This window comes from Leucopleurus acutus (assembly GCF_964270905.1).
Source record: "Leucopleurus acutus genome assembly, chromosome: 5".
NCBI lineage: Eukaryota > Metazoa > Chordata > Mammalia > Artiodactyla > Delphinidae > Leucopleurus > Leucopleurus acutus.
The window spans coordinates 67,028,772-67,056,395 of NC_139147.1; the positions used below are offsets into that span (position 1 = coordinate 67,028,772).

General features: G+C 39.2%; 1 protein-coding gene across 2 annotated transcripts in view; it reads left to right on the top strand.

Moving 5' to 3' along the window:
- The window catches only part of STXBP5L (syntaxin binding protein 5L), a 377,334-nt gene that overhangs the window by 67,982 nt on the left and 281,728 nt on the right, over window positions 1-27,624 (top strand). For both annotated transcript variants that reach the window (XM_082839711.1, XM_082839710.1), the window contains exon 4: window positions 27,086-27,167. In XM_082839711.1, coding sequence (XP_082695837.1) covers window positions 27,086-27,167 — 82 coding nt within the window. The remainder of the gene's footprint in view (window positions 1-27,085; window positions 27,168-27,624) is intronic.

Below are 27,624 nucleotides of genomic sequence, written 5' to 3' on the forward strand. Positions count from 1 at the left end.
AATGCAATCTAAATAGTTAAAGCAAGCATCATAACCAGACTCAGCTATGACACAGATTATAGAATTATTAGATAAGAAATTAAAAATAACTATGATTAATATGCTAAGAGTTCTAATGTAAACATTAGACAATGTATCTAAAAGTTAACCACATGTAAGATGGGTAATCTAAGCAGGGAGATGGAAACTCTAAGGAATAGTCCAAAGGAAATGCCAGAAATCAAAAACACTGTACAGAAATGAAGAATACCTTTGTTGAACTTATCAATGGACAAGACTCAGGCAAAGAAAGAATCATTGAGTTTGAACGTGGGTCAATAGAAATTAAAGAGTGAAGAGAGAAAATAATTGAAGAAAAAGCATGGTAGAATATCCAAGAGCTGTGTGACAGTTTCAAAAGGTATAAAGTAAATGTTCTTGGACTACCAGAAAGAGAAGAAAGAGTGAGAACAGAAGAACTATATTTGAAGTAAACTATGGCTGAGAACTTTTCAGAATTAATAACATACACCAAATCACAGATCGAGGAATCTCAGGGAACAACAAACAGGGTAAATACAAAAAAGAAAACTGCATGAGGCATGTAATATTCACTTGAGATAAGAAAATACAGAAAATTTTGAAGGAAGCCAGAGGAAGGAAACTGCCTTACTAGTAGAGGAACAAGGATAAGAGTGAAATATATAAAGTGTTGAAAGGAAAAGCCAGCAACATATAATTCTGTATCTAGGAAATTATATTTCACAAGTGAAGTGGAAACCGTAAAAATTAAAAAGAAATGTTAGAACTAATAAATAAATCCAGCAGAGCTTCAAGATACAAAATCAACACCAAAAAATCAGTTTTTTCTATATACTAACAATGAATAATCTGAAAAGGAAATTAAGAAGACAATTCCAATTACAGTAGCATCAAAAAGAATAAAATATTTGGGAATAAATTTAACCAAGGAGACAAAAGACTTGTACACTGAAAACTACAAAATGTTTCTGAAATAAGTTTAAGAAGATCTAAATAAATGGAAAGAAATCCTGTGTTCTTGGCTTAGAAGGCTTAATATTGTTAAGATGTCAGTACTACCCAAAGTGATCTACAGATTCAGTGTAATCCCTATCAACTCAATATGTTTTTCAGAAAGAGAAAAATTCATCCTAAATTTCATATGGAATTTCCAGGGACTCCAAATAGCTAAAACAATCTTGAAAGAGGGCAAAGTTGGAGGTCTCAAACTTCCTGATTTTGAAACTTATTACAAAGCTATGGTCATCAAAGCAGTGTGGTAATAGTGCAAAGACAGACATATAGACCAATGGAATAGAATAGAGAGCCCATAAATAAACCCTTGAATACATGGTCAAATGATTTTTGATAAGAGTGCCAATACCATTCAATTGGAAAAGGACAGTCCTCTCAACAAGTGGTTCTGGGAAAACTGGATATCCACATACAAATAATAGAGTTGGAATCTTACCTTAAACCATATACAAAAATTAAGTCAATATGGATCAAAGACCTAAAAGCTAAACCTATAAAACTCTTAGAAAGAAATAAAGGAAAAATTCATGACAATGGATTTAGCAATGATTTTTGCTTATGGTGTCCAAAGCATAGGCAACCAAAGAAAAAAATAGATGTATTAGACTTCTTCAATATTAAAAACTTTTGTGCATCAAAGGACACTATTAAGAGAGTGAAAAGGCAACCCGTGGAATGGGAGAAAATATTGGCAAATCATATATTTGATAAGGGATTGATATCAGAATATGTGAAGAACTCTTACAACTTAACAGCAAGAAACCAAACCCAGCTAAAACTGGGCAAAGGACTGGAATAGACATTTCTCCAAAGAAGATATACAGATGGCCATTAAACATATGAAAACATGCTCAATATTAGGGAAATGCAAATCAAAACCACAATGAAATACCACTTCACACTTACTAGGAAAGATATTATTTAAAAAAATTTAAAACGTGGATGGATTAGCAGAAAGTAGTACATATACATGGTGGAATATTATTCAGCCTTGAAAAGAAAGGAAATTTTGATACATGCTACAACATGAATGGACCTTAAAGACATTATGTTAAGTGAAAGAAGCCAGTCACAAAAGGACATGTATTGTCATTATATGAAGTTCTTTGAGTAATGAAATTCATAAAGACAGAAACTAGAATGGTAACTTCCAAGGCTAGGAATGGAGAGCGTAATGGGGAGTTATTGTTTAATAGGTACAGAGTTTCAGTTGGGGAAGAACAAAAAAGTTCTGGTGATGGATGGTGGTAATGGTTCCCAACAATGTGATTGTACTTAATGCCACAGAACTGTGTACTTGATAATGGTTAAAATGGTAAATTTTATGTTACATATATTTTTATCACAATGAAAAAATAAAATAAGAATATAATTAAAATTTTTCAAAAAGAAATAAAATTTGGGGAGAGAAGTAAATAGAAATAAAGAGTTCCTCAGACAACAAAAAATTAGAGAATTCACTGCCATCAGAGCTGCACCTAAAAATGTTAAAAAGAAGTGTTTTAGGGAAAAAGAAAATGATATGTCAGAAATGTAAATCTATGTAAAGAAAGAGTGTTGGGGAAGGAATAAATGAAGGTAAGGCAGAATCTCCTATTTTTTCTTCTTATTTTTTTATTGAGATATAATCAGAGTATAACATTGTATAAATTTAAGGTATACAGTATGTTTGATACATTTACATATTGCAATATGATTACAATGTAGTATTAGGTATTGTTCCCAACCTCAGGAGCACCCCAGGTGAAATTCAAAACTGGGTTCCATACACGGAGGGCAAAGAGAGGCCAAAGAAAGAGGCAGACCAATCCAGATTGGTAGGTGGTAGTTTTAATCAGCAAGGCAATTTGCATACAAGGCTTGTCCTGGAAGACTGCAAGATGAATAGATGACCACTCTGGCCCACCAGAATCCCGAAAGTTTATATAGAGGGCTTAACTGGGTTCAGCCATGTATTCAATCTGGATGGTCTCAATAATACATTACTCTCTCAAAGCTGCATCTTTGAAATGGCTACTAGTATGAGAATAGCAGTTGGATGGACCTTACATTCCAAGGACAAGGGAGGGTGTGTGGAGCCTCTAATTGCCTGGATAGACTGGTGGTTTTATCTTCTTGATGATATCCTCCAACATACCTTCATCATATCCCATAATTATCTTTTTATTTTTGTGATCTAGTTTCTTTATAACTTTGTAAAGAGTTTCTTCACAACTTTGAAGTATATAATACAGTATTTTTAACTATAATGACAGTGTTATACATTAGATCTCCAGAACTTATTCATCTTCTAACTGCAAGTTTGTACCTCTTGATCAACATCTCCCCAATTCCTCCACCTCCCCAGACCCTGGTAACAACCATTCTAAGTTTCTACAAGTTCAAGTTTATTAGAGTCTACATATAAGTGATAATATACAGTATTTTTTCTTCTCTGTCTGACTTATTTCACTTAGCATAATGCCAACAAAGTCCATTCATGTTGTTGCAAATGGCAGGATTTCCTTCTTTCTCATGGCTGAATGATATTCTATTGTGGTGTGTGTGTGTGTATGTGTATACATGCATTACATATATATGTATATATGTACATATATTTATACACACATATATAAAAAATGTTTTCTTTATCCATTCATCTGTTGATGGACACATAGTTTGTTTCCATGTCTTGGCTGTTGTGAATAATGCTGCAGAGCATGGGGCATGGGGATACTGATATCATTTTGAGAGAGTGATTTCATTTCCTTAGTATATATATACACCCAGAAGTGGAATTGCTGGATCATATGGTATCTCTATTTTTATCTTTTGAGGAACCTCCAAACTGTTTTCCATAATAGCTGTACCAATTTACACTTCCAGCAACAGTGCACAAGGGTTCCCTTTTCTCCACATCCTTGCCAATGCTTTTTGATTACAGTCATTCTGACAGATGTGAGATGATAGCTCATTGTGGTTTAGATTTGCATTTCCTTGATGATTAGTGATGTTGAACATGTTTTCATGCTGTTGGCCATTTGTATGTCTTTTTTGGAAAAATGTCAGAAAAAATTCAGGTCCTTTGCCCCTCCCCTCCTCTTGTGGCTATTGATTTCTATGAATATTTTGGTACATTTTGGATATTAACCTCTTACCTGATATATGGCATGCAAGTATGTTCTCTAGTTCTGTAGGTTTCTTCTTCATTCTGTTGATTACATCTTTTGCTGTACAGAAGCTTTTTTGTTTGCTGTAGTGCCACTTGTTTATTTTTGCTTTTGTTGCTTGTGCTTTTGGTGGCATATCCAAAAAATCATTGCCAAAACCAATGTCAAGGAGATTTTGGTGTATATTTTCTTCCAGGAGTTTTATAGTTCCAGGTATTACGTTGAAATCATTAATTCATTTCAAGTTACTTTCTGTGAGTGATATAAGATAGGGGTCCATTTCATTCTCTTGCATCGGAATATTTATTTCTATGTATAGAAAACACCCAATGTCATTTTTTGAAAATACTCTCCTTTCTTCATGGTGTATTCTAGGCTCCCTTGTCAAATATTAGTTGACTGTATGTGTGTGGGCTTATTTCTAGGCTCTTGATTCTGTTTCATTGGTCTCTGTGTCTGTTTCTGTACCAGTATCATACTGTCTTGGTTACTGTAGCTTTGTAATATAGTTTGAAATCAAGAAGTGTGGTGGCTCCAGCTTTGTTCTTTTTTTTAGGGGGTTTGAAAAATGTAATAGTTGAAATAAAATTCTTTTTTTATACATCTTTATTGGAGTATAATTGCTTCACAGTGCTGTGCTGGTTTCTGTTGTACAGCAAAGTGAATCAGCCATATGCATACATATATCCCCATATCTCCTCCCTCTTGAGCCTCCCTCCCACCCTCTCTATCCCACCCCTCTAGGTTGTCGCAAAGCATTGAGCTGATCTCCCTGTACTCTGCTGCTTTCCACTAGCTATCTGTTTTACATTTGGTAGTGTATATATGTTGATGCTTCTCTCACTTTGCCCAGCCTCCCCCTCCCCCACCATGTCCTCAAGTCCATTCTCTATATCTCTGTCTTTATTCCTGCTCTGCCACTAGGTTCATCAGTACCATTTTTTTAAGATTCCATTTATATGCATTAGCATATGGTATTTGTTCTCTCTTTCTGACTTACTTCACTCTATGACAGACTCTAGGTCCATCCTCCTCATTAAAAATTACTCAATTTCGTTTATTTTTATGGCTGAGTAATATTCCATTGTATATATGTGCCACATCTTCTTTCTCCATTCATCTGTTGATAGACATTTAGATTGCTTTCATGTCCTGGCTACTGTAAATAGTGCTGCAGTGAACATTGTGGTACATGTCCCTTTTTGAATTATGGTTTTCTCAGGGTATATGCCAAGTAGTGGGATTGCTCGGTCATATGGTAGTTCTATTTTGAGTTTTTTAAGGAACCTCCGTACTGTTTTCCATAGTGGTTGTATCACTTTACATTCCCACCAACAGTGCAGGAGGGTTCCCTTTTCACACACGCTATTCAGCATTTATTGTTTCTAGATTTTTTGCTAATGGCCTTTTTGACCAGTGTGAGGTGATACCTCATTCTAGTTTTGATATGCATTGCTCTAATAATTAGTGATGTTGAGCATCTTTTCATGTGCCTCTTGGCCATCTGAATGTCTTCTTTGGTGAAATGTCTATTTAGGTCTTCCACCCATTTTTTAATTGGATTGTTTGTTTTTTTGAGGTTGAGCTCCATGAGCTGTTTGTATATTTTGGAGGTTAATCCTTTGTCTGTTGGAGATTAATCCTTAGTCCATTGTTTCATTTGCAAATATTTTCTCCCATTCTGAGGGTTGTCTTTACATCTTGTTTATGGTTTCCTTTGCTGTGCAAAAGCTTTTAAGTTTTTTTTTTTTTTTAACATCTTTATTGGGGTATAATTGCTTTACAATGGTGTGTTAGTTTCTGCTTTATAACAAAGTGAATCAGTTATACATATACATATGTTCCCATATCTCTTCCCTCTTGCGTCTCCCTCCCTCCCACCCTCCCTATCCCACCCCTCCAGGCTGTCACAAAGCACCGAGCCAATATCCCTGTGCCATGCGGCTGCTTCCCACTAGCTATCTACCTTACTACGTTTGTTAGTGTGTATATGTCCATGACTCTCTCTCGCCGCGTCACAGCTCACCCTTCCCCCTCCTCATAACCTCAAGTCCGTTCTCTAGGAGGTCTGCGTCTTTATTCCTGTCTTACCCCTAGGTTCTTCATGACATTTTTTTTTCTTAAATTCCATATATATGTGTTAGCATACGGTATTTGTCTTTTTCTTTCTGACTTACTTCACTCTGTATGACAGACTCTAGGTCTATCCACCTCATTACAAATAGCTCAATTTCGTTTCTTTTTATGGCTGAGTAATATTCCATTGTATATATGTGCCACATCTTCTTTATCCATTCATCCGATGATGGGCACTTAGGTTGTTTCCATCTCCGAGCTATTGTAAATAGAGCTGCAATGAACATTTTGGTACATGACTCTTTTTGAATTTCGGTTTTCTCAGGGTATATGCCCAGTAGTGGGATTGCTGGGTCATATGGTAGTTCTATTTGTAGTTTTTTAAGGAACCTCCATACTGTTCTCCATAGTGGCTGAACCAATTCACATTCCCACCAGCAGTGCAAGAGTGTTCCCTTTTCTCCACACCCTCTCCAGCATTTATTGTTTCTAGATTTTTTGATGATGGCCATTCTGACTGGTGTGAGATGATATCTCATTGTAGTTTTGATTTGCATTTCTCTAATGATTAATGATGTTGAGCATTCTTTCATGTGTTTGTTGGCAGTCTGTATATCTTCTTTGGAGAAATGTCTATTTAGGTCTTCTGCCCATTTTTGGATTGCGTTGTTTGTTTTTTTGTTATTGAGCTGCATGAGCTGCTTGTAAATTTTGGAGATGAATCCTTTGTCAGTTGCTTCATTTGCAAATATTTTCTCCCATTCTGAGGGTTGTCTTTTGGTCTTGTTTATGGTTTCCTTTGCTGTGCAAAAGCTTTGAAGTTTCATTAGGTCCCATTTGTTTATTTTTGTTTTTATTTCCATTACTCTAGGAGGTGGGTCAGAAAGGATCTTGCTGTGATTTATGTCATAGAGTGTTCTGCCTATGTTTTCCTCTAAGAGTTTCATAGTTTCTGGCCTTATATTTAGGTCTTTAATCCATTTTGAGCTTATTTTTGTGTATGGTGTTAGGGAGTGATCTAATCTCATACTTTTACATGTACCTGTCCAGTTTTCCCAGCACCACTTATTGAAGAGGCTGTCCTTTCTCCACTGTACATGCCTGCCACCTTTATCAAAGATAAGGTGTCCATATGTGCATGGGTTTATCTCTGGGCTTTCTATCCTGTTCTACTGATCTATCTTTCTGTTTTTGTGCCAGTACCATACCGTCTTGATAACTGTAGCTTTGTAGTATAGTCTGAAGTCAGGGAGCCTGATTCCTCCAGTTCCTTTTTTTGTTCTCAAGATTGCTTTGGCTATTCGGGGTCTTTTGTGTTTCCATACAAATTGCGAAATTTTTTGTTCTAGTTCTGTGAAAAATGCCAGTGGTAGTTTGATAGGGATTGCATTGAATCTATAGATTGCTTTGGGTAGTAGAGTCATTTTCACAATGTCGATTCTTCCAATCCAAGAACATGGTATATCTCTCCATCTATTTGTATCATCTTTAATTTCTTTCATCAGTGTCTTATAATTTTCTGCATACAGGTCTTTTGTCTCCTTAGGTAGGTTTATTCCTAGATATTTTATTCTTTTTGTTGCAGTGGTAAATGGGAGTGTTTTCTTGATTTCACTTTCAGATTTTTCATCATTAGTATATAGGAATGCCAGAGATTTCTGTGCATTAATTTTGTATCCTGCCACTTTACCAAATTCATTGATTAGCTCTAGTAGTTTTCTGGTAGCATCTTTAGGATTCTCTATGTATAGGATCATGTCATCTGCAAACAGTGACAGCTTTACTTCTTCTTTTCCGATTTGGATTCCTTTTATTTCCTTCTCTTCTCTGATTGCTGTGGCTAAAACTTCCAAAACTATGTTGAATAAGAGTGGTGAGAGTGGGCACCCTTGTCTTGTTCCTGATCTTAGTGGAAATGCTTTCAGTTTTTCACCATTGAGGATGATGTTTGCTGTGGGCTTGTCGTATATGGCCTTTATTATGTTGAGGAAAGTTCCCTCTATGCCTACTTTCTGCAGGGTTTTTATCATAAATGGGTGTTGAATTTTGTCAAAAGCTTTCTCTGCATCTATTGAGATGATCATATGGTTTTTCTCCTTCAATTTGTTAATATGGTGTATCACATTGATAGATTTGCGTATATTGAAGAATCCTTGCATTCCTGGAATAAACCCCACTTGATCATGGTGTATGATCATTTTAATGTGCTGTTGGATTCTGTTTGCTAGTATTTTGTTGAGGATTTTTGCATCTATGTTCATCAGTGATATTGGTCTGTAGTTTTCTTTCTTTGTGACATCCTTGCCTGGTTTTGGTATCAAGGTGATGGTGGCCTCGTAGAAGGAGTTTGGGAGTGTTCCTCCCTCTGCTATATTTTGGAAGAGTTTGAGAAGGATAGGTGTTAGCTCTTCTCTAAATGTTTGATAGAATTCGCCTGTGAAGCCATCTGGTCCTGGGCTTTTCTTTGTTGGAAGATTTTTAATCACAGTTTCAATTTCAGTGCTTGTGATTGGTCTGTTCATATTTTCTATTTCTTCCTGATTCAGTCTTGGCAGGTTGTGTATTTCTAAGAATTTGTCCATTTCTTCCAGATTGTCCATTTTATTGGCATAGAGTTGCTTGTAGTAATCTCTCATGATCTCTTTTATTTCTGCAGTGTCAGTTGTTACCTCTCCTTTTTCATTTCTAATTCTATTGATTTGAGTCTTCTCCCTTTTTTTCTTGATGAGTCTGGCTAGTGGTTTATCTATTTTGTTTATCTTCTCAAAGAACCAGCTTTTAGTTTTATTGATCTTTGCTATTGTTTCCTTCATTTCTTTTTCATTTATTTCTGATCTGATTTTTATGATTTCTTTCCTTCTGCTAGCTTTGGGGTTTTTTTGTTCTTCTTTCTCTAATTGCTTGAGGTGCAAGGTTAGGTTGTTTATTCTAGATGTTTCCTGCTTCTTAAGGTGGGCTTGTATTGCTATAAACTTCCCCCTTAGAACTGCTTTTGCTGCATCCCACAGGTTTTGGGTCGTTGTGTCTCCAGTGTCATTTGTTTCTAGGTATTTTTTGATTTCCTCCTTGATTTCTTCAGTGATCACTTCATTATTAAGTAGTGTATTGTTTAGCCTCCATGTGTTTGTATTTTTTACAGATCTTTTCCTGTAATTGATATCTAGTCTCATGGCGTTGTGGTCAGAAAAGATACTTGATACTATTTCAATTTTCTTAAATTTACCAAGGCTTCATTTGTGACCCAAGATATGATCTATCCTGGAGAATGTTCCATGAGCACTTGAGAAAAATGTGTATTCTGTTGTTTTTGGATGGAGTGTCCTATAAATATCAATTAAGTCCATCTTGTTTAATGTATCATTTAAAGCTTGTGTTTCCTTATTTATTTTCATTTTGGATGATCTGTCCATGGGTGAAAGTGGGGTGTTTAAGTCCCCTACTATGAATGTGTTACTGTCTATTTCCCCTTTTATGGCTGTTAGTATTTGCCTTATGTATTGAGGTGCTCCTATGTTGGGGGCATAAATATTTACAATTGTTATATCTTCTTCTTGGATCGATCCCTTGATCATTATGTAGTGTCCTTCTTTGTCTCTTTTAATAGTCCTTATTTTAAAGTCTATTTTGTCTGATATGAGAATTGCTACTCCAGCTTTCTTTTGGTTTCCATTTGCGTGGAATATCTTTTTCCATCCCCTTACTTTCAGTCTGTATGTGTCTCTAGGTCTGAAGTGGGTCTCTTGTAGACAGCATATATAAGGGTCTTGTTTTTTTATCCATTCAGCTAATCTGTGTCTTTTGGTGGGAGCATTTAGTCCATTTACATTTAAGGTAATTATCGATATGTATGTTCCTATTCCCATTTTCTAAATTGTTTTGGGTTCGTTATTATAGGTCTTTTCCTTCTCTTGTGTTTCTTGCCTAGAGAAGATCCTTTAGCATTTGTTGTAAAGCTGGTTTGGTGGTGCTGAACTCTCTCAGCTTTTGCTTGTGTAAAGGTTTTAATTTCTCCATCAAATCTGAATGAGATCCTTGCTGGGTAGAGTAGTCTTGGCTGCAGGTTTTTCGCCTTCATCACTTTCAGTATGTCCTGCCACTCCCTTCTGGCTTGTAGGGTTTCTGCTGAGAGATCAGCTGTTAACCTTATGGGGATTCCCTTATGTGTTATTTGTTGTTTTTCCCTTGCTGCTTTTAATATGCTTTCTTTGTATTTAATTTTTGACAGTTTGATTAATATGTGTCTTGGCGTATTTCTCCTTGTATTTATCCTGTATGGGACTCTCTGTGCTTCCTGGACTTGATTAACTATTTCCTTTCCCATATTAGGGAAGTTTTCAACTATAATCTCTTCAAATATTTTCTCAGTCCCTTTCTTTTTCTCTTCTTCTTCTGGAACCCCTATAATTCGAATGTTGGTGCGTTTAATGTTGTCCCAGAGGTCTCTGAGACTGTCCTCAGTTCTTTTCATTCTTTTTTCTTTATTCTGCTTTGCAGTAGTTATTTCCACTATTTTATCTTCCAGGTCACTTATCCGTTCTTCTGCCTCAGTTATTCTGCTATTGATCCCATCTAGAGTATTTTTAATTTCATTTATTGTGTTGTTCATCGTTGCTTGTTTCATCTTTAGTTCTTCTAGGTCCTTGTTAACTGATTCTTGCATTTTGTCCATTCTATTGTCCATTCTATCTCCAAGATTTCGGATCAACCTTACTATCATTATTCTGAATTCTTTTTCAGGTAGACTGCCTATTTCCTCTTCATTTGTTAGGTCTGGCGCATTTTTATCTTGCTCCTTTATCTGCTGTGTGTTTTTCTGTTTTCTCATTTTGCTTATCTTACTGTGTTTGGGGTCTCCTTTTTGCAGGCTGCAGGTTCGTAGTTCCTCCTGTTTTTGATGTCTGTCTCCAGTGGCTAAGGTTGGTTCAGTGGGTTGTGTAGGCTTCCTGGTGGAGGGGACTAGTGCCTGTGTTGTGGTGGATGAGGCTGGATCTTGTCTCTCTAGTGGGCAGGTTCACGTCTGGTGGTGTGTTTTGGGGTGTCTGTGGCCTTATTATGATTTTAGGCAGCCTCTCTGCTAATGGGTGGGGTTGTGTTCCTGTTTTGCTAGTTGTTTGGCACAGGTTGTCCAGCACTGTGGCTTGCTGGTCGTTGAGTGAAGCTGGGTGCTGGTGTTAAGATGGAGGTCTCTGGGAGATTTTCGCCATTTGATATTATGTGGAGCTGGGAGGTCTCTTGTGGACCAGTGTCCTGAAGTTGGCTCTCCTACCTCAGAGGCAGAGTCCTGACTCCTGGCTGGAGCACCAAGAGCCTTTCATCCACACGGCTCAGAATAAAAGGGAGAAAAAGTAGAGGGAATTAGTAGAAGTATGAGGAAAGAAAGAAGGAAAGGAGGGAAAGAAGGAGGGAAGGAAGGAAGGAAGGAAGAAAGAAAGAAAAAGAAGCAAAGAAGGAAAGAAGGCAAGAAGGAACGAAAGGAGGTAGGGAGGGAGGAAGGAAGGAAGGAGGGAAAGAAGGAAAAACAGAAAGAAAGAAGATACAGTAAAAATAAAATAAAGTATAATAAAGTTATTGAATTAAAAAATTCTTATTTAGAAAAAAAAAAGGGACGGATATAACCTTAGGACAAATGTTGGAAGCAAAGCTATACAGGCAAAATCTTACACAGAAGCGTACACATACACCCTCACTAAAAGAGGTTAAAGGGGGAAAAATCATAAATCTTGCTGTCAGAGACCACCTCCTCAATTTGGGATGATTCGTTGTCTAAAGGAGGGAAGGAAGGAAGGAAGGAAAGAAAGAAAGAAAAAGAAAGAAAGAAAGGACGAAGGTAAAGTATAATAACGTTCTTAAAATTAAAATTGATTATTAAGAAAAAAATTTTAAGAAAAAACCATGGACGGATAGAACCCTAGGACAAATGGTGGAAGCAAGACTATACAGACAAGATCTCACACAGAAGCATACACATACACATTCACAAAAAGAGGAATAGGGAAAAAAATCATAGATCTTGCTCCCAAAGTCCACCTCCTTAATTTGGGATGATTGGCTGTCCATTCATGTATTCCACAGATGCAGGGTACATCAAGTTGATTGTGGAGCTTTAATCCGCTGCTTCTGAGGCTGCTGGGAGAGATTTCCCTTTCTCTTCTTTGTTCTCACAGCTCCCAGGGCTCAGCTTTGGATTTGGCCCTGCCTCTGCGTGTAGGTCGCTGGAGGGCGTTTGTTTTTTGCTCAGACAGGACGGGGTTAAAGGAGCCGCTGATTCGGGGGTTCTGGCGTACTGAGGCCGGCGGGGAGGGAGGGGCACGGAATGCGGGGCGGGCCTGCGGCGGCAAAGTCCGGCGTGACCCTGCACCAGCCCGAGGCCCGCCGTGCGCTCTCCCGGGGAAGTCGTCCCCGGATCCCGGGAACCCGGCAGTGGCGGGATGCACAGGCTCCGCGGAAGAGGGGCGTGGAGAGCGACCTGCGCTCGCACACAGGCCCCTTGGTGGCGGCAGCAGCAGCCCCAACGTCTCCCGCCCGCCTCTGGGGTCCGCGCCTCCAGCCGCGGCTCGCGCCCGTCTCTGGGGTCCGCGCCCTCAGCCGCGGCTCGCGCCCGTCTCTGGGGTCCGCGCTTTCAGCCGCGGCTCGCGCCCGTCTCTGGGGTCCGCGCTGTCAGCCGCGGCTCGCGCCCGTCTCTGGGGTTCGCGCTTTCAGCCGCGGCTCGTGCCCGTCTCTGGCGTTTGCGCTTTTAGCCACGGCTCGCGCCCGTCTCTGGAGTTCCTTTAAGCAGCGTTCTTAAACCCCTCTCCTCACGCACCAGGAAACAAAGAGGGAAGAAAAAGTCTCTTGCCTCTTCGGCAGGTGCAGACTTTTCCCCGGACTCCCTCCCGGCTAGCTGTGGTGCAGTAACCCCTTCAGGCTATGTTCAAGCCGCCAACCCCAGTCCTCTCCCTGCGCTCCGTCCGAAACCGAAACCCGAGCCTCAGAGCCTCAGCTCGCAGCCCCGCCCGCCCCGGCAGGTGAGCAGACAAGCCTCTCGGGCTGGTGAGTGCCGGTCGGCACCGATCCTCTGTGCGGGAATCTCCCCGCTTTGCCCTCCGCACCCGTTGCTGTGCACTCCTCCGTGGCTTCGAAGCTCCCCCCTCCGCCTCCCGCAGTCTCCGCCCGCAAAGGGGCTTCCTAGTGTGTGGAAACTTTTCCTCCTTCACAGCTCCCTCCCACTGGTGCAGGTGCCGTCCCTATCCTTTTGTCTCTGTTTATTCTTTTTTTCTTTTGCCCTACCCAGGTACGTGGGGAGTTTCTTGCCTTTTGGGAGGTCTGAGGTCTTCTGCCAGCGTTCAGTAGGTGTTCTGTAGGAGTTGTTCCACGTGTAGATGTATTTCTGGTGTATCTGTGGGGAGGAAGGTGATCTCCGCGTCTTACTCTTCCGCCATCTTCCTGCTCTCCCTCTTTTTTAGTTTTATTTTAGAGTATACTTCTTTAACAATGTTGTGTTAGTTTTAGGTGTACAGTGAACTGCAAGTGATTCAGTTATACACATACAAGTATCCATTCTTTTTCAAATTCTTTTCCCATTTAGGTTATTACAGAATATTGAGCCAAGTTCCCTGTGCTATATAGTAGGTCCTTGTTGGTTAACTATTTTAAATATAGTAGTGTGTCCATGTCAACACCAAACTACCAATCTATCCTTGCCACCACCACCTGTTCCCCCTGGAAACCATAAGTTCATTGTCTAAGTCTGTATTTCTGTTTCATAAATTAGTTCATTTGTATCATTTTTTTTAGATTCCACATATAAGCAATATCATATGATACTTGTCTTTCTCTGTCTGACTTAACTTCACTTAGTATGATAATCTCCAGGTCCATCCATGTTGCTGCAAATGGCAGTATTTCATTCTTTTTAATGGCTTAATTGTACTCCATTGTATATATGTACCACATCTTCTTTATCCATTCATCTGTCACTGGACATTTAGGTTGCTTCCATGTCTTGGCTATTGTAAACAGTGCTGCAGTGAACATTGGGGTGTGTGTATCCTTTCAAACCATGTTTTTCTCCAGGTATATGCCCAGGAGTGGGATTGCTGAATCATATGGTAGCTGTATTTGTAGTTTTTGGAGGAACCTTCATACTGTTTTCCATAGTGGCTGTACCAATTTACATTCCCAGTGGTGTAGGAGGGTTCCTTTTTCCCCCACACTCTCTCCAGCATTCATTGTTTGTAGACTTTTTGATGACGGCCATTCTGAGAGGAGTGAGCTGGTACCTCATTGTAGTCCTGATTTGCATTTCTCTAATAATTCGTGATGTTCAGCATCTTTTCATGTGCTTCTTGGCCATCTGTACGTCTTCTTTAGAGAAATGTATATTTAGATCCTCTGCCCATTTTTTGATTGGTTTGTCTGGTTTTTTCTTTTTTGTTTTTAATATATTGAGCTCATGAGCTGTTTGTAGATTTTGGAGATTAATGCCTTGTTGGTTGCATGGTTTGCAAATATTTTCTCCCAACCTGTGGGTTGTCTTTTTGTTTCATTTATGGTTTCCTTTGCTGTGCAAAGGCTTTTGAGCTTAATTAGTTCCATTTGTTTATTTTTATTTCCATTACTCTTGAAAAAGATATTGCTGTGATTTATGTCAAAAGTGTTCTGCCTATGTTTTCCTCTAAGAGTTTTATAGTATTTGGTCTTACAATTAGGGCTTTAATCCATTTTATTTTTGTGTATCATCTTAAAGAATGTTCTAATTTCATTCTTTTACATGTAGCTGTCCAGTTTTCCCTACACAATTTGTTGTAGTGACTGTCTTTTCTGCTTGTATACTCTTGTCTCCTTTGTTGTGGATTAATTGACCATAGGTGCATGGGTTTATTTCTAGGCTTTCTATCCTGTTCTATTGATGTATATTTCAGTTTTGTGCCAATACCATACTGTTGTGATGACTGTAGCTTTGTAGTGTAGTCTGAAGTGAGGGGAACTGATTCCTCCAGCTCCGTTTTTCTTTCTCAAGTTTGCTTTGGTTATTTGGGCTCTTTTGTGTCTCCATACAAATTTTAAGATTTTTTGTTCCAGTTCTGTAAAAATTGTCACTGGTAATTTGATAGGGATTGCATTGAATCTGTACATTGCCTTGGGTAGTGTAGTCATTTTCACAATGTTGATTCTTCCAGTCCAAGAACATGGATATCGTTCCATCTGTTTGTGTCATCTTCAATTTCTTTCATCAGCATCTTATAGTTTTCAGTGTACAGGTCTTCTGCCTCCTTAGGTAAGTTTATTCCTAGGTATTTTATTCTTTTTTATGCAGTGATAAATGAGAGTGTTTTTTAAATTTCTTTATCTGCTCTTTTATTGTTAGTGTATAAAAATACAACAGATTTCTGTGTATTAATTTTGTATCCTGCAACTTTACAGAATTCATTGATGAGCTCTAGTAGTTTTCTGGTAGCTACTTTGGGATTTTCTATGTATAGGATCATGTCATCTGCAAACAGTGAGTTTTACTTCTTCTTTTCCAGTTTGGATTCCTTTTATTTTTCTTCTCTGATTGCCATGGCTAGGACTTCTAAAACTATGTTGAATAAAGATGTCGAGAGTGGACATCCTTCTATTGTTCCTGAACTTAGATAAAATGCTTTTAGCTTTTTGCCTTTGACTGTGATATTAGCTGTAGGTTTGTCATATATGGCCTTTATTATGTTGAGATATGTTCCTCAGTGCCCACTTTCTGGAGAGTTTTTATCATAAATGGGTGTTGGATTTTGTTAAAATCTTTTTCTGCATCTATTGAGATGATCATATGGTTTCTATTCTTTAATTTGTTGATGTGGTGTATCACACTAAGGGCTTTGCAGATATTGAAAAACCCTTGCATCTCTGGGATAAATCCCACTTGATCATGGGATATGATCCTTTTAATGTATTGTTAGATTCAGTTTGCTAGTATTTTGTTGAGGATTTTTGCATGTATGTTCATCAGTGATATTGGCCTATAGTTTTCTTTTTTTGTGACATCTTTGTCTGGTTTTGGTATCAGAGTGATGGTGACCTCATAGAATGAGTTTGCGAGTGTTCCTTCCTCTGCATTTTTTGGAAGAGTTTCAGAAGGATAGGTGTTAACTCTTCTCTAAATGTTTGATAGAATTCACCTGTGAAGCCATATGGTCCTGGTCTTTTGTTTGCTAGGAGTTTTTAAATCACAGTTTCAATTTCAGTACTTGTGATTGGTGTGTTCTTATTTTCTATTTCTTCCTGGTTCAGTCTTGGAAGGTTGTGGCTTTCTAAAAATTTGTCCATTTCTTCTAGGTTGTCCATTTTGTTGGCATATAGTTGTTTATAGTAGTCTCTTAGGATGCTTTGTATTTCTGTGGTGTCCATTTTAACTTCTTTTTCATTTCTTATTTTATTGATTTGAACTCTATCCCTTTTTATCTTCATGAGTCTGGCTAAAGGTTTATCAATTTTGTTTATATTCTCGAAGAACCAGCTTTTAGTTTCATTGATCTTTTCTATTGTTTTATTTGTCTCTATTTCACTTATTTCTCTTCTGATCCTTATGATTTCTTTCCTTCTACTAACTTTGGATTTTGTTTGTTCTTCTTTCTCTAGTTGCTTCAGGTGTAAGGTTAGGTTGTTCATTTGAGATTTTCCTTGTTTCGTTAGGTAGGATTGTACTGCTATAAACTTCCCTCTTAGAACTGCTTTTGCTGTGTCTCATAGGTTTTGGATCATCATGCTTTCATTTTCATTTGTCTCTAGGTATTTTTTGATTTCCTCTTTGATTTCTTTAGTGATCCATTGATTTTTTAGTAGCATATTGTTCAGCCTTCACGTGCTTTGTTTTTTACAATTTTTTTATTGTAGTTGATATTTAATCTCTTAGCATTGTGGTCAGTAAAAATACTTGGTATGATTTCAGTTTTCTTAAATTTTCCATTGCTTGCTTTGTGGTCCAGCATGTGATCTATCCTGAACAACGTTCCATGTGCATTTGAAAAGAATGTGTATTCTGCTGCTTTTGGGTGGAATGCTCTATAACTATCAGTTAAGTCCATCTGGTTTAACGTGTCATTTAAGGCCTGTGTTTCCTTATTGGTTTTCTTTCTGGATGATCTGGCCATTGATGAAAGTGGGGTGTTAAAGTCCCCCACTATTATTGTGTTACTGTTGATTTCTCCTTTTATGGCTGTTAGCATTTGCCTTATATATTGAGGTGCTCCTATGTTGGGTGCATATATATTTTCCACTGTTATATCTTCTTCTTGGATTGATCCCTTGATTTTTATGTAGTGTCCTTCTTTGTCTCTGTTTCAGTCTTTGTTTTAATGTCTTTTTGTCTTATATGAGTATTGCTACTCTGGCTTTCTTTTTTTTTTTTTTTTTTAACATCTTTATTGGAGTATAATTGCTTTACAATGGTATGTTAGTTTCAGCTTCACAACAAAATGAATCAGTTATATATATACATATATTCCCATATCTCTTCCCGCTTGCGTCTCCCTCCCTCCCACCCTCCCTATCCCACCCCTCCAGGCGGTCACAAAGCACCGAGCTGATCTCCCTGTGCTATGCGGCTGCTTCCCACTAGCTATCTACCTTACGTTTGGTAGTGTATATATGTCCATGCCTCTTTATCGCTTTGTCACCGTTTACCCTTCCCCCTCCCCATAGCCTCAAGTCCATTCTCTAGTAAGTCTGTGTCTTTATTCCTGTTTCACCCCTAGGTTTTTCATGACATTTTTTTTTTCCTCTGGCTTTCTTTTGATTTCCATTTTTATGGAATACCTTTCCATTCCCTCACTTTCAGTCTGTATGTGTCCCTAGATCTGAAGTTTGTCTCTTGTAGACAGCATATATATGGGTCTTGTTTTTGTATCCATTCAGCAAGTATATGTCTTTTCATTGGGGCATTTAAACCCTTTACGTTTAAGGTAATTACTGATATGTATGTTCTTATTGCCATTTTGTTAATTGTTTAGGATTTGTTTTTGTAGGTCTTTTTTCTTCCCCTACTCTTTTGTTCTCTTCTTTTGTGATTTGATGACTAATTTTAACATTGTGTTTGGGTTTCTTTTTTGCATGTGTATCGTAGATTTTTTGGTTTGGGGTTATCATGACTTTTTTTTTTTACCATGAGGTTTTGATATAAGTCTGTATAGGAACAATATTGTTTTACGTTGCTGGTCTTTTGATTTCAAATGCATTTTCAATATCCTGCATTTGTGCTTTCCTCTTCTCACGAATGCTGATTTTGATATCATATTTGTTAGTGGATGATTTCCTACCTTTACTGTGTGTTTTTCTTTACCAGAGAGGTTTTCCATTCGTAATTTTTTTGTGTCTAGTTTTGGTCTCTTCTTTTCCCTATAGAGAAGTTCCTTAAGCATCTGTTGCAGAGCTGTTCTGGTGGTGCTGAATTCTCTTAGCTTTTGCTTTTCTATAAAGCTTTCATTTCTCTGTCGAATCTGAATGAGAGCCTTGCTGGGTAGAGTATTCTTGGTTGTAGGTTCTTTCCTTTCATAACTTTAAATATATCATGCCACTCCCTTCTGGCCTGCAGAGCTTCTCCTGAGAAACAGCTGATAACCTTTTGGGATTCCTTGTAAGTTATTTGTTGCTTTTCCCTTGTTGCTCTTTATATGTTTTCTTTGTCTTTAATTTTGTAATTTGATTACTATGTGTCTCGGCATGTTCCTCCTTGGGTTTATCCTGCCTGTGACTCACTGCGCTTCTTGGGCTTGGGTGACTGTTTCCTTTCCCATGTCAGGGAAGTTTTCACCTGTTATCTCTTTAAATATTTTCTGACGGCCTTTTTCTCTCTCTTCTCCCTCTGGGACCCCTATAATGCAAATGTTGGTGCATTTTATGTTGTCCCAGAAGTCTCTTAGACTGTCCTTGTTTCTTTTCATTCTTTTTTCTTTATTCTGTTCTGCAGCAGTGATTTCCACCACTCTGTCTTCCAGTTCACTTATCTGTTCTGCCTCAGTTATTCTGTTATTGATTCGTTCTAGTGTATTTTTCATTTCAGTTATCATGTTGTTCATCTCTGTTTGTTTATTCTTTAGTTCTTCTAGATCTTTTTTAAACATTTCTTGTGTCTTCTCGATCTGTGCCTCCACTCTCTTTCTGAGATCTTGGATCGTCTTTACTGTTATTACTGTGAATTCTTTTTTGGGTAGATTGCCTATCTCCACCTTGCTTTGTTGTTTTGGGGTTTTATCTTGTTCCTTCATCTGGGACTTATTCTTCTGCCATATATCATTTTGTCTAACTTTCTGTGATTGTGGTTTCCTTTACATTGGCTGCAGGGTTTTACATTGGCTGCTGTAGTTTTTCTTGCTTCTGCTGTCTGCTCCCTAGTGGAGGCTGTCTAAGAGGCTTGTGCAGGACACTGGTTCTTGCCCACTGGTGGGTGGAGCTGTGCCTTGTCCCTCTGGTGGGTAGGGCTGTGCCAAGGGGTGTGTCTAGAGAGCTGTGGGTTCAGGAAGACTTTATGCACCCTGTCTGCTGATGGGTGGAGCTGTTTTCCCATCTTGTTGGTTGTTTGGCCTGGGCATCCCAGCACTGGAGGCTGCAGGCTGTAAGGTGGGGCCAGGTGTTAAGAAAATGACAGTCTTTAGGAGGGCTCACACCAATGAGTACTCTCAAGAACTGCCACCGCCAGTGTCTTTGTCCCTGTAATGAGCACAGCTTTCTCCCACCTCCACAGGAGACCCTCCAATACCAGAAGATAGGTCTGGCACAGTCTTTTATGAGATCACTGCTTTTTCCATGCGTTCTGATGCACACGAGACCTTGCATGCACCCTCCAAGAGTGGTGTTTGTGTTTCCCCCAGTCCTGGAATTCCTGTGATCAAACCCTGATGGCCTTCAAAGCCAGATTCTCTGGGGGCTCCTCCTCCCCTTACCACCATTGTCAGACCCCCAGGCTGGGGAGCCTGATGTGGGGCTCAGAACTTTCACTTCTGTGGTATAATTATTTTCCAGTTTGTGGGTCACCCACCTGGTGGGTATGGGATTTGATTTTATAGCAGTTGCACCACTCTTACTGTCTCATTGTGGCTTCTTCTTTGTCTTTGGATATAGGCGATTTTTTTGGTAGGTTCCAGCTTTTTTTGTTTATTTTGTTTTGTTTTTTGTCGATAGTTGTTTAGCAGTTAGTTGTGATTTTGGTGTTTTCATAAGAGCAGTGAGCTCATGTCCCTCTACACCATCTTGTCTCCATCCTTTGTAATTTTCTTTCTTTTTTATTCTTTGCGGTGTCTTTGGTTTAGGTATTAGGATTACAATGGCCTCATAGAGTGAACTTGGAAGTGTTCCCTCTTCTTGAGTATTTTGGAATAGTTTTTGAAGGACAGGTATTGATATTAGTTCTTCTTTTTATGTTTGTAGAATTTCCTGGTGAAGTGGTTTGGTCCTGGAGCCTTGTTTGCTGGGAGCTTTTAAAAATTATAAATTCAATTTCACTACAAGTGATAGTTTGTTCAGATTGTCTGTCTCTTCCTGAATCAGTCTTGGAAGGATATGGTTCTAAGAATTTATTTATTTTATCTAGGTTGTTCAATCTATTGGCATATAACTGTAGTATTCTCTTATGTTTTTTTGTACCTTTGTGATATCAATTATAAATTCTCCTATTTCTTATGTTGTTAATTTGGATCTTGTCTTTTTTTTTCTTGATGAGCCTAGCTATAAACTTATCAATTTTGTTTATCTTTTCAAAAAATAAGTTCTTGGTTTTATTGATTTTTCTGGTTTTCTTTGGGGGGGGTCACTATTTTATTTATTTCCTTTCTGATCTTTATTATCTCCTTCCTTCTCCTGACTTTGGGCTTTGTTTGTTCCTTTTTTTTTTTTTTTTTTAATTCTTTCGGATGGTAGGTTAGGTTGTTCATGTGAGATTTTTCTTATTTCTTGATGAAGGCCTATATCACTGTAAACTTCCCTCTTAAAACGGCTTTTTTTTGTGTGTATCCCATAGATTTGGAAAGTTGCATTTTTAGGTATTTTACGATTTCTTGAGGTATTTTACGATTTCTTCATTGATCTATTGGCTTTTTAGTTGCATGTTGTTTAGTCTCCATTTTTTTTAACCCATTTTTCTTTCTGTGATTGATCTCTAGTTTTGTATTAGTTTCTAGTTTTTTTTTTTCAGAAAAAATGCTTGATGTCTTTTTATCCTTTTAAATTTGTTTAAACATGTTTTGTGGCATAGCATGTAATACGTTCTGGAGAACATTCCATGCGCCCTTGAAAAGAATGTGTAGTCTGCTGTTTGGTGATGTAAAGTCCTTTAGATACCTATTAAGTCCAGTTGGTCTAATGTGTCATTTAAGACTACTGTTTCTTAATTTTTTTTCTGGATAATCTGTTTATTGATGTAAGAGGATGTTAAAGTACCCTACTATTATTGTATTATTGTCAATTTCTCCCTTTACGTCTGTTAAAATTTGCTTCATTTACTTATGTGCTCCTATATTAGCTGTATATATGCTAACGAGTCTTATATCCTCTACTTGTATTGATCCCTTTATCATTATATGATGCCCTTCTTTTTCTTCTGTGGTTGATTTTGTCTGATGAGAGTATTGCTACTCCATCTTTCCTGTCGTTTGCATTTGCATGAAATATCGTTTTCTATTCCCTCGCTTTTAGTCTGAGTGCCTTTAGCTTTGAAGTGAGTCTCTTATAGCCAGGATATAGATGTGTCCTGGGTTTTTTAAAAATACAATCAACACTTTATGTCTTTTGATTTGAGCATTTAATCCATTGACATATAAAGAGAGCATTGATTGGTATGTACTTATTTCCATTTTGTTACTTGTTTTTTGTTATTTGTTTGTTGTTTTTGTTCTTCTCTGTTCTTTTCTTCTTCTTTTAATTTCTTCTCCTGTGGTTTGATGGGTGTGTGTGTGTGTGTGTGTGTGTGTGTGTGTGTGGTATGCTTGTGTTCCTTTCTCTCTAGTTTTTGTGTACCTATTGCCTATTGTATGGTTTTGATTTGTGGTTAACATGGAGTTTATATATGTTGACCTATAACTATGTCTACTTCTTCCAAAGCAGTAGTCATTTAAGTTTAAACACATTCTAAAAGATCTACATCTTTTACTCCCCTCCCCCATGTTTTTTGTTTTTGATGTCATATTTTACATCTTCATATTTATCCCTTAACTGTTTATTGTAGTTATAGTTGATTTTGCAATTTTTGTTTTTTAATCTTCACATTAGCTTATTTAAGTGGTTGATCCACAGTCTTTACTATATATTTGCCTTTACTAGTGGGATTTTTCCTTTCCTATAAATTCTTACTTGTTGTAGCCATTTTTTTTCCATTTAGGGAAGATGCTTTAACATTTCTTTTAGGGTCAATTTAGTTAGTATTGATGAACTCTTTTAGTTTTTGCTTGTCTGAGAAATTTTTTTCTCTCCTTCATTTATGAATGATAATCTTGTGGGACAGAGTATCTCAGGTTGTAGGTTTCCCCTTTCAGCACTTTAAATATATCATGCCACTCCCTTCTGGCCTGCAAAATCTGTAGAATAATAAGATGATAGCCTTATGGGTATTCCCTTGTATGTGACTCTTTGTTTTTCATTTGCTGCCTTTAGAATTCTCTATCTTTAACTTTTTCCATTTTAATTATGATATCTCTTGGTGTGGGTCTCTTCAATTCATTTTGTTTGGGACCCTCTGTGCTTCCTGTATCTGGATGTCTGTTTCCTTCTTCAGGCTTGAAAATTTTTTAGCCATAATTTCATCAAACACATTTTCAACCCCTTTCTCTATCGCTCCTTCTTGAACCCCTATAATGCAAATGTTAGTATGCTTGATGTTGCCTCAGTGATCCCTTAAACTATCCTTACCTTTTTTTTTTTTTTTTTGTGGTATGCGGGCCTCTCACTGCTGTGGCCTCTCCCGCTGCGGAGCACAGGCTCCAGACGCGCAGGCCCAGTGGCCATGGCTCATGGGCCCAGCCGCTTCGTGGCACATGGGATCCTCCCAGACCGGGACACGAACCCACGTCCCCTGCATCTGCAGGCGGACTCTCAACCACTGCGCCACCAGGGAAGCCCTATCCTTACCTTTTAAAATTTATTTTTCTTTTTGCTGTTATGATTGGGTGATTTCCATTATTCTTTCTTACAGATTGCTTATGCATTCTTCTGCATCACCTAGTCTGCTGTTAAATCCTTCTAGTATGTTTTTCATTCCAGTTATTATATTCTTTTTCTCTGACTGGTTCTTTTTTATATTTTCTAGTTCCCTGTTAAAATTCTCACTGTGTTCATCTATTCTCTTCCCAAGTTCAGTTAGCATTCTTATTACTAATGCTTTGAACTCTTTATCTGGCAAATTATTTATCTCTGTTTCATTAGTTGTTTTTTCAGGGCTTTGTTTCTTGTTCTTTTGCTTGAAACAAATTCCTTTGTCTTCTCATTTTACTTAACTTTCTTTGTCTTTACAAAATTAGGTGAAACATTTACCTATTTCAGTCTTGCAGGGGTGTCCTGTGTGACAGCATCCCCATGCGTTTTCACATGCTGAGTGGCTTTCTTGGGATTGCTAATCTGAAGTGAGCACAGGTCACATCTTCCCTTTGGGTGTGCTGGCAGCTACCACCTTGCTGGGAGGCAGGGGTGGACGTGGAGGGGCTAGAGCCAGAGCCAGGTGTGAGCCTGGGTTTCTTCTATGCTCAGTGGCTGTCACCACCCTATGGGAGTGGGTTTTGGGCCCAAGATGCTGGAGCTGAAGTCCCATGTGTCGATTGGAGCTGGTTCCATTCCCTGTAAGTGTGCACTCTCCCCTGCCCTCGGTGTTGGCACCTCCATCCCAGTGGAAGGGAACATAAGAGGAAGAGGGGTTTGAGCGGCCCCCAGTGGGGCTGGGTTATGCCCTGGTATGGTCCCAGCAAGCCAGTCAGAGCCCCAGGCCATTTCTGATCCGCTGTCTTCATGTGCTCACCAGAAACATTCTTCCTTGCCCTGTTTAGAAGCAGGGCCTGGCCCTAGCTGGCTCTGCTTCCTCCAAATGTGTGCCTTCACCCTAGTGGAGAGCAGCTCTGGAGCAAGAGGAGCTGGAGCAACTGCCTGCCGTGGGCCAGGGTGCCTGCTGGGTTGATTCCCATACAGAAGTCAGAGCCCCAGGCTGCTCCCAAACTGCTTCCTCCCCACATACCAGCAGTGGCTGCCCTCACCCTGTTCAGATTCAGGGCTGGTTGCACACCAGCTCCATCACCTCCAAGTATGTTATTCCTTAGCAGTGGCAGGCTTTGCCCTAGTGGAGAGGTGTGCTGGAGCAAGAGGGGCTGCAGCAGTCTCCAGATGCAGGCTGGGGTGACTGGGGCAGTAGTGGGAAACTGGCCTGAGCCCTGGGGCGTTTTCAGCCTACTTTCTCCACCTTGTTCCTGGGAGTAAGCAAGCATGTGTGAGTGGAGTCTCAGTTTCTTTCAACTCTCTGGTACATCCCACTGGTTTTTAAACCTGCTCAGGGGACTCATCTACCTGATGTCCAACCCAGTGGCTGGGGTGCCCAATATGTAGTTCAAACCCCTCAGTCCCCAGGGAGGATCTCCCAACCTGTGATATCTCCTTCCTCTTGTCTGTTTCCTGCTGCAAGAACTGGTCCCAGCCTGATCCCCTCTCCTCCCTTCCTACCTGACTTCATGTGGGTCTTTCTTTATAGCCTTGGTTGTAAAAGAGCCTTTCTGCCAGTCTCTAGTTTGTTTTCAGCTAGAGTTGCCCCACACATAGATCTGTTTTTGATGCATTCATTGGGGGAGGTGAGCCCAATGTCCTACTCCACCATCTTGATTTCTCCATTTCTTTATTAAATGCATTTAGTTCGTGAATTGTTTTCCTGATTTTGCTTAGTTGTATATCTGTGTTTTCTTGCATTTCATACAGTTTAAGATGATGATTTTACATTCTTTGTCAGGGAAATCATAAATTTCCATTTCTTTGGGGTCAGTTGCTGGAGCTCTATTACTTTCCTTTGGTGGCATCATATTTGCATAATTCTTTGTTGTCTATGTAGCCTTATATTAGTGTCTGTGCATTTGTGAAGCAAGCACCTCTTCCAGTCTTTACAGACTGGTTTCAGAAGATAAAGACGTTCTGTTTGTTTCCCGAGCTGATAGGATTACTTCCATAATTGCAGTTGTGCTGCATTGGAGCCAGTTGTGAGGCTTTTGCTGGGTCTGCAGTAGCATCTATGATTTGTGGGCTTGATACTAGGTCTTATGCTGGTGTGGATCCCTTCCAGTCCCCAGGTAGATGTGACTACCTGCAGTACCTTGTTCAGTAGGGTGGGACTGGGACAAGGGTCTGCTTTGGGGTCCACGTATGGGTCCCCAAGTAGCAAGCCTATTACCAGGTAAATGGTGGGTGTGCCTCCTGCCAGATCTTGGGTGGACTGCTGCCTGGTCACTGGATGGGTCCCTGGATGGACAGGACTGACCCTGGACTGTAGCTGAGAGGTACTGGAATTGAGCCTCAATGCTGTTTCAGATTCCACAGCCAAGATTTGCTCTGCAGTCATGGATGGGTATGGCTCCCTCCAGATCACTGGATGGGCTGAATTGGTCCCTGACTGTGGCCAGAGGGGCTGGAGTTGAGTATAGGGCCCTTTCAGGATCTCTTGGAGTGCAGTTATGTTTTCTGACAGGTTCCTATGCCAGGACTGCTTGGGGATTGTGGTTGGGAGTATTAGGCCCTTTCAGGATCTCTGGGAGTACATACAGGAGTGTGTCCTGTTGGGTACCTGTGGCAGCAGAACTGTTCACAGCCTCCAGTTGGAAGGGGCTAGGACTCAGTGTAGGGCCCTTTCAGTTCTCCAGGGTTGCAGCCAGGTGTGTTTCCTACTGAGACCTTGGACCCTCAGGACTGTTGTAGACTGGCAGACTGTAGTTATGAGGAAGCTGGAGTCACATACAGGGCCTTTTCAGGAACTCCAGAGGACAGAGACAGGAGTGTCTCCTGCCTGGTCTTTGTGCAAGCAGAAATTCTAGAAGACTGGCAGTGAGGGGGCTTGAGCTGAGTATAAACCCCTTTTAGGATCTTAGAGGGTACAGACAAGCGTGTTTCCTATAGGGTTCCTTTGCCAGCATGATTGTTCCTAGACTGTGGCTGGGACTTGCTGGAGCCCTGTTACAGGCCATTTCAGAATCCACAGTCTGACGGACTGTACCTTAACTTCCAGGGGCTTACCTTCAGGGGTTCCCACACCGCAGCCTAGTGAGGCTGGAGCTGGTTCAAAGGTCACTTCCTGTTCTACAGCCAGGAACAAGTTCTTTAAGTTCTTTATTATGCCTATTACCTGATGCATGAATGAGTGTGACTCCTTTGGGTCCCTTGACATGTGGCATATACTGATGACAGACCCAGAGCCAAATGGAGCTGTAGCTAAGTTCTCAGGGGTACAGAGCTATTTCTGTTTCTATAGCTGAGACCACAGTCAGTGAGTCAGCTGCCTAAGTGCAAGCCTGTCTCCTCAAAATGGCTGTCTTCATTCTTGGACTGCACCAGGGTTTCACAATCTCCAACCTGGATCCTGAAGCTCCTGTGAAAACACTTTTGTCTGTGAGTGTAGATGCAAAATTATTGTTCTTGAGGGGGGTTGATTATGTACGAGGGACATTTTATCCAGCCATTTTTCTGACAAGCAATGCTATATAATGTAATTTCCATCAACTAAGACCAAGATTTTTCAACTCTTTATTTACAAAAAATAAAGATAACTAGTAAGCCAAATGTCAGTTGCTAAGTAAGTTAGTTTTTTCTTTACACATTAGTATTAATGCTAATTAAAATGTTAGAATCCTTGACTTTTATTATTTTAGACTTGGGAGACCTGGCGTTGATTGTTATTGTCAACATGAAAGTGGTGCAGCTGTTCTGCAGCTCCAATTCTTGATCAATGAGGTAAGGATTTTCTTAGATATTTCTATCTCACACACACATTGTGTAATCTTTTTAATATTATTTTTCTACATGCTTAAAGATATATACGTATGCAATATTGTTCATGGTCACATTTTTCATAAAAGACTGTACTCCTGTATTTGTCAGTTTATTAAATTTTAAAGGAAAAATTTTGTATGTACCAGAAGATCCTGTTATTGTGATTGTGTAGTATAATTTATAGATTGTTTAAATGGTTTTAAAAAAATTACTAAAATCCTTTGATTGCTACACTGACCATTAAACTCTCCCTCTACACACTCTCCTCCCACCAATTTGTTTTCTAATCCAGCATTAATTTTCATGTTTTGTCTTTATCTTCCATTAAATAATCTTTTCAGTTATTTACTTTGGGCTTCTTTGTCTGTATATATCTCCATATTCATTTGTTGGTATACACATGCATAGCTTTATAACA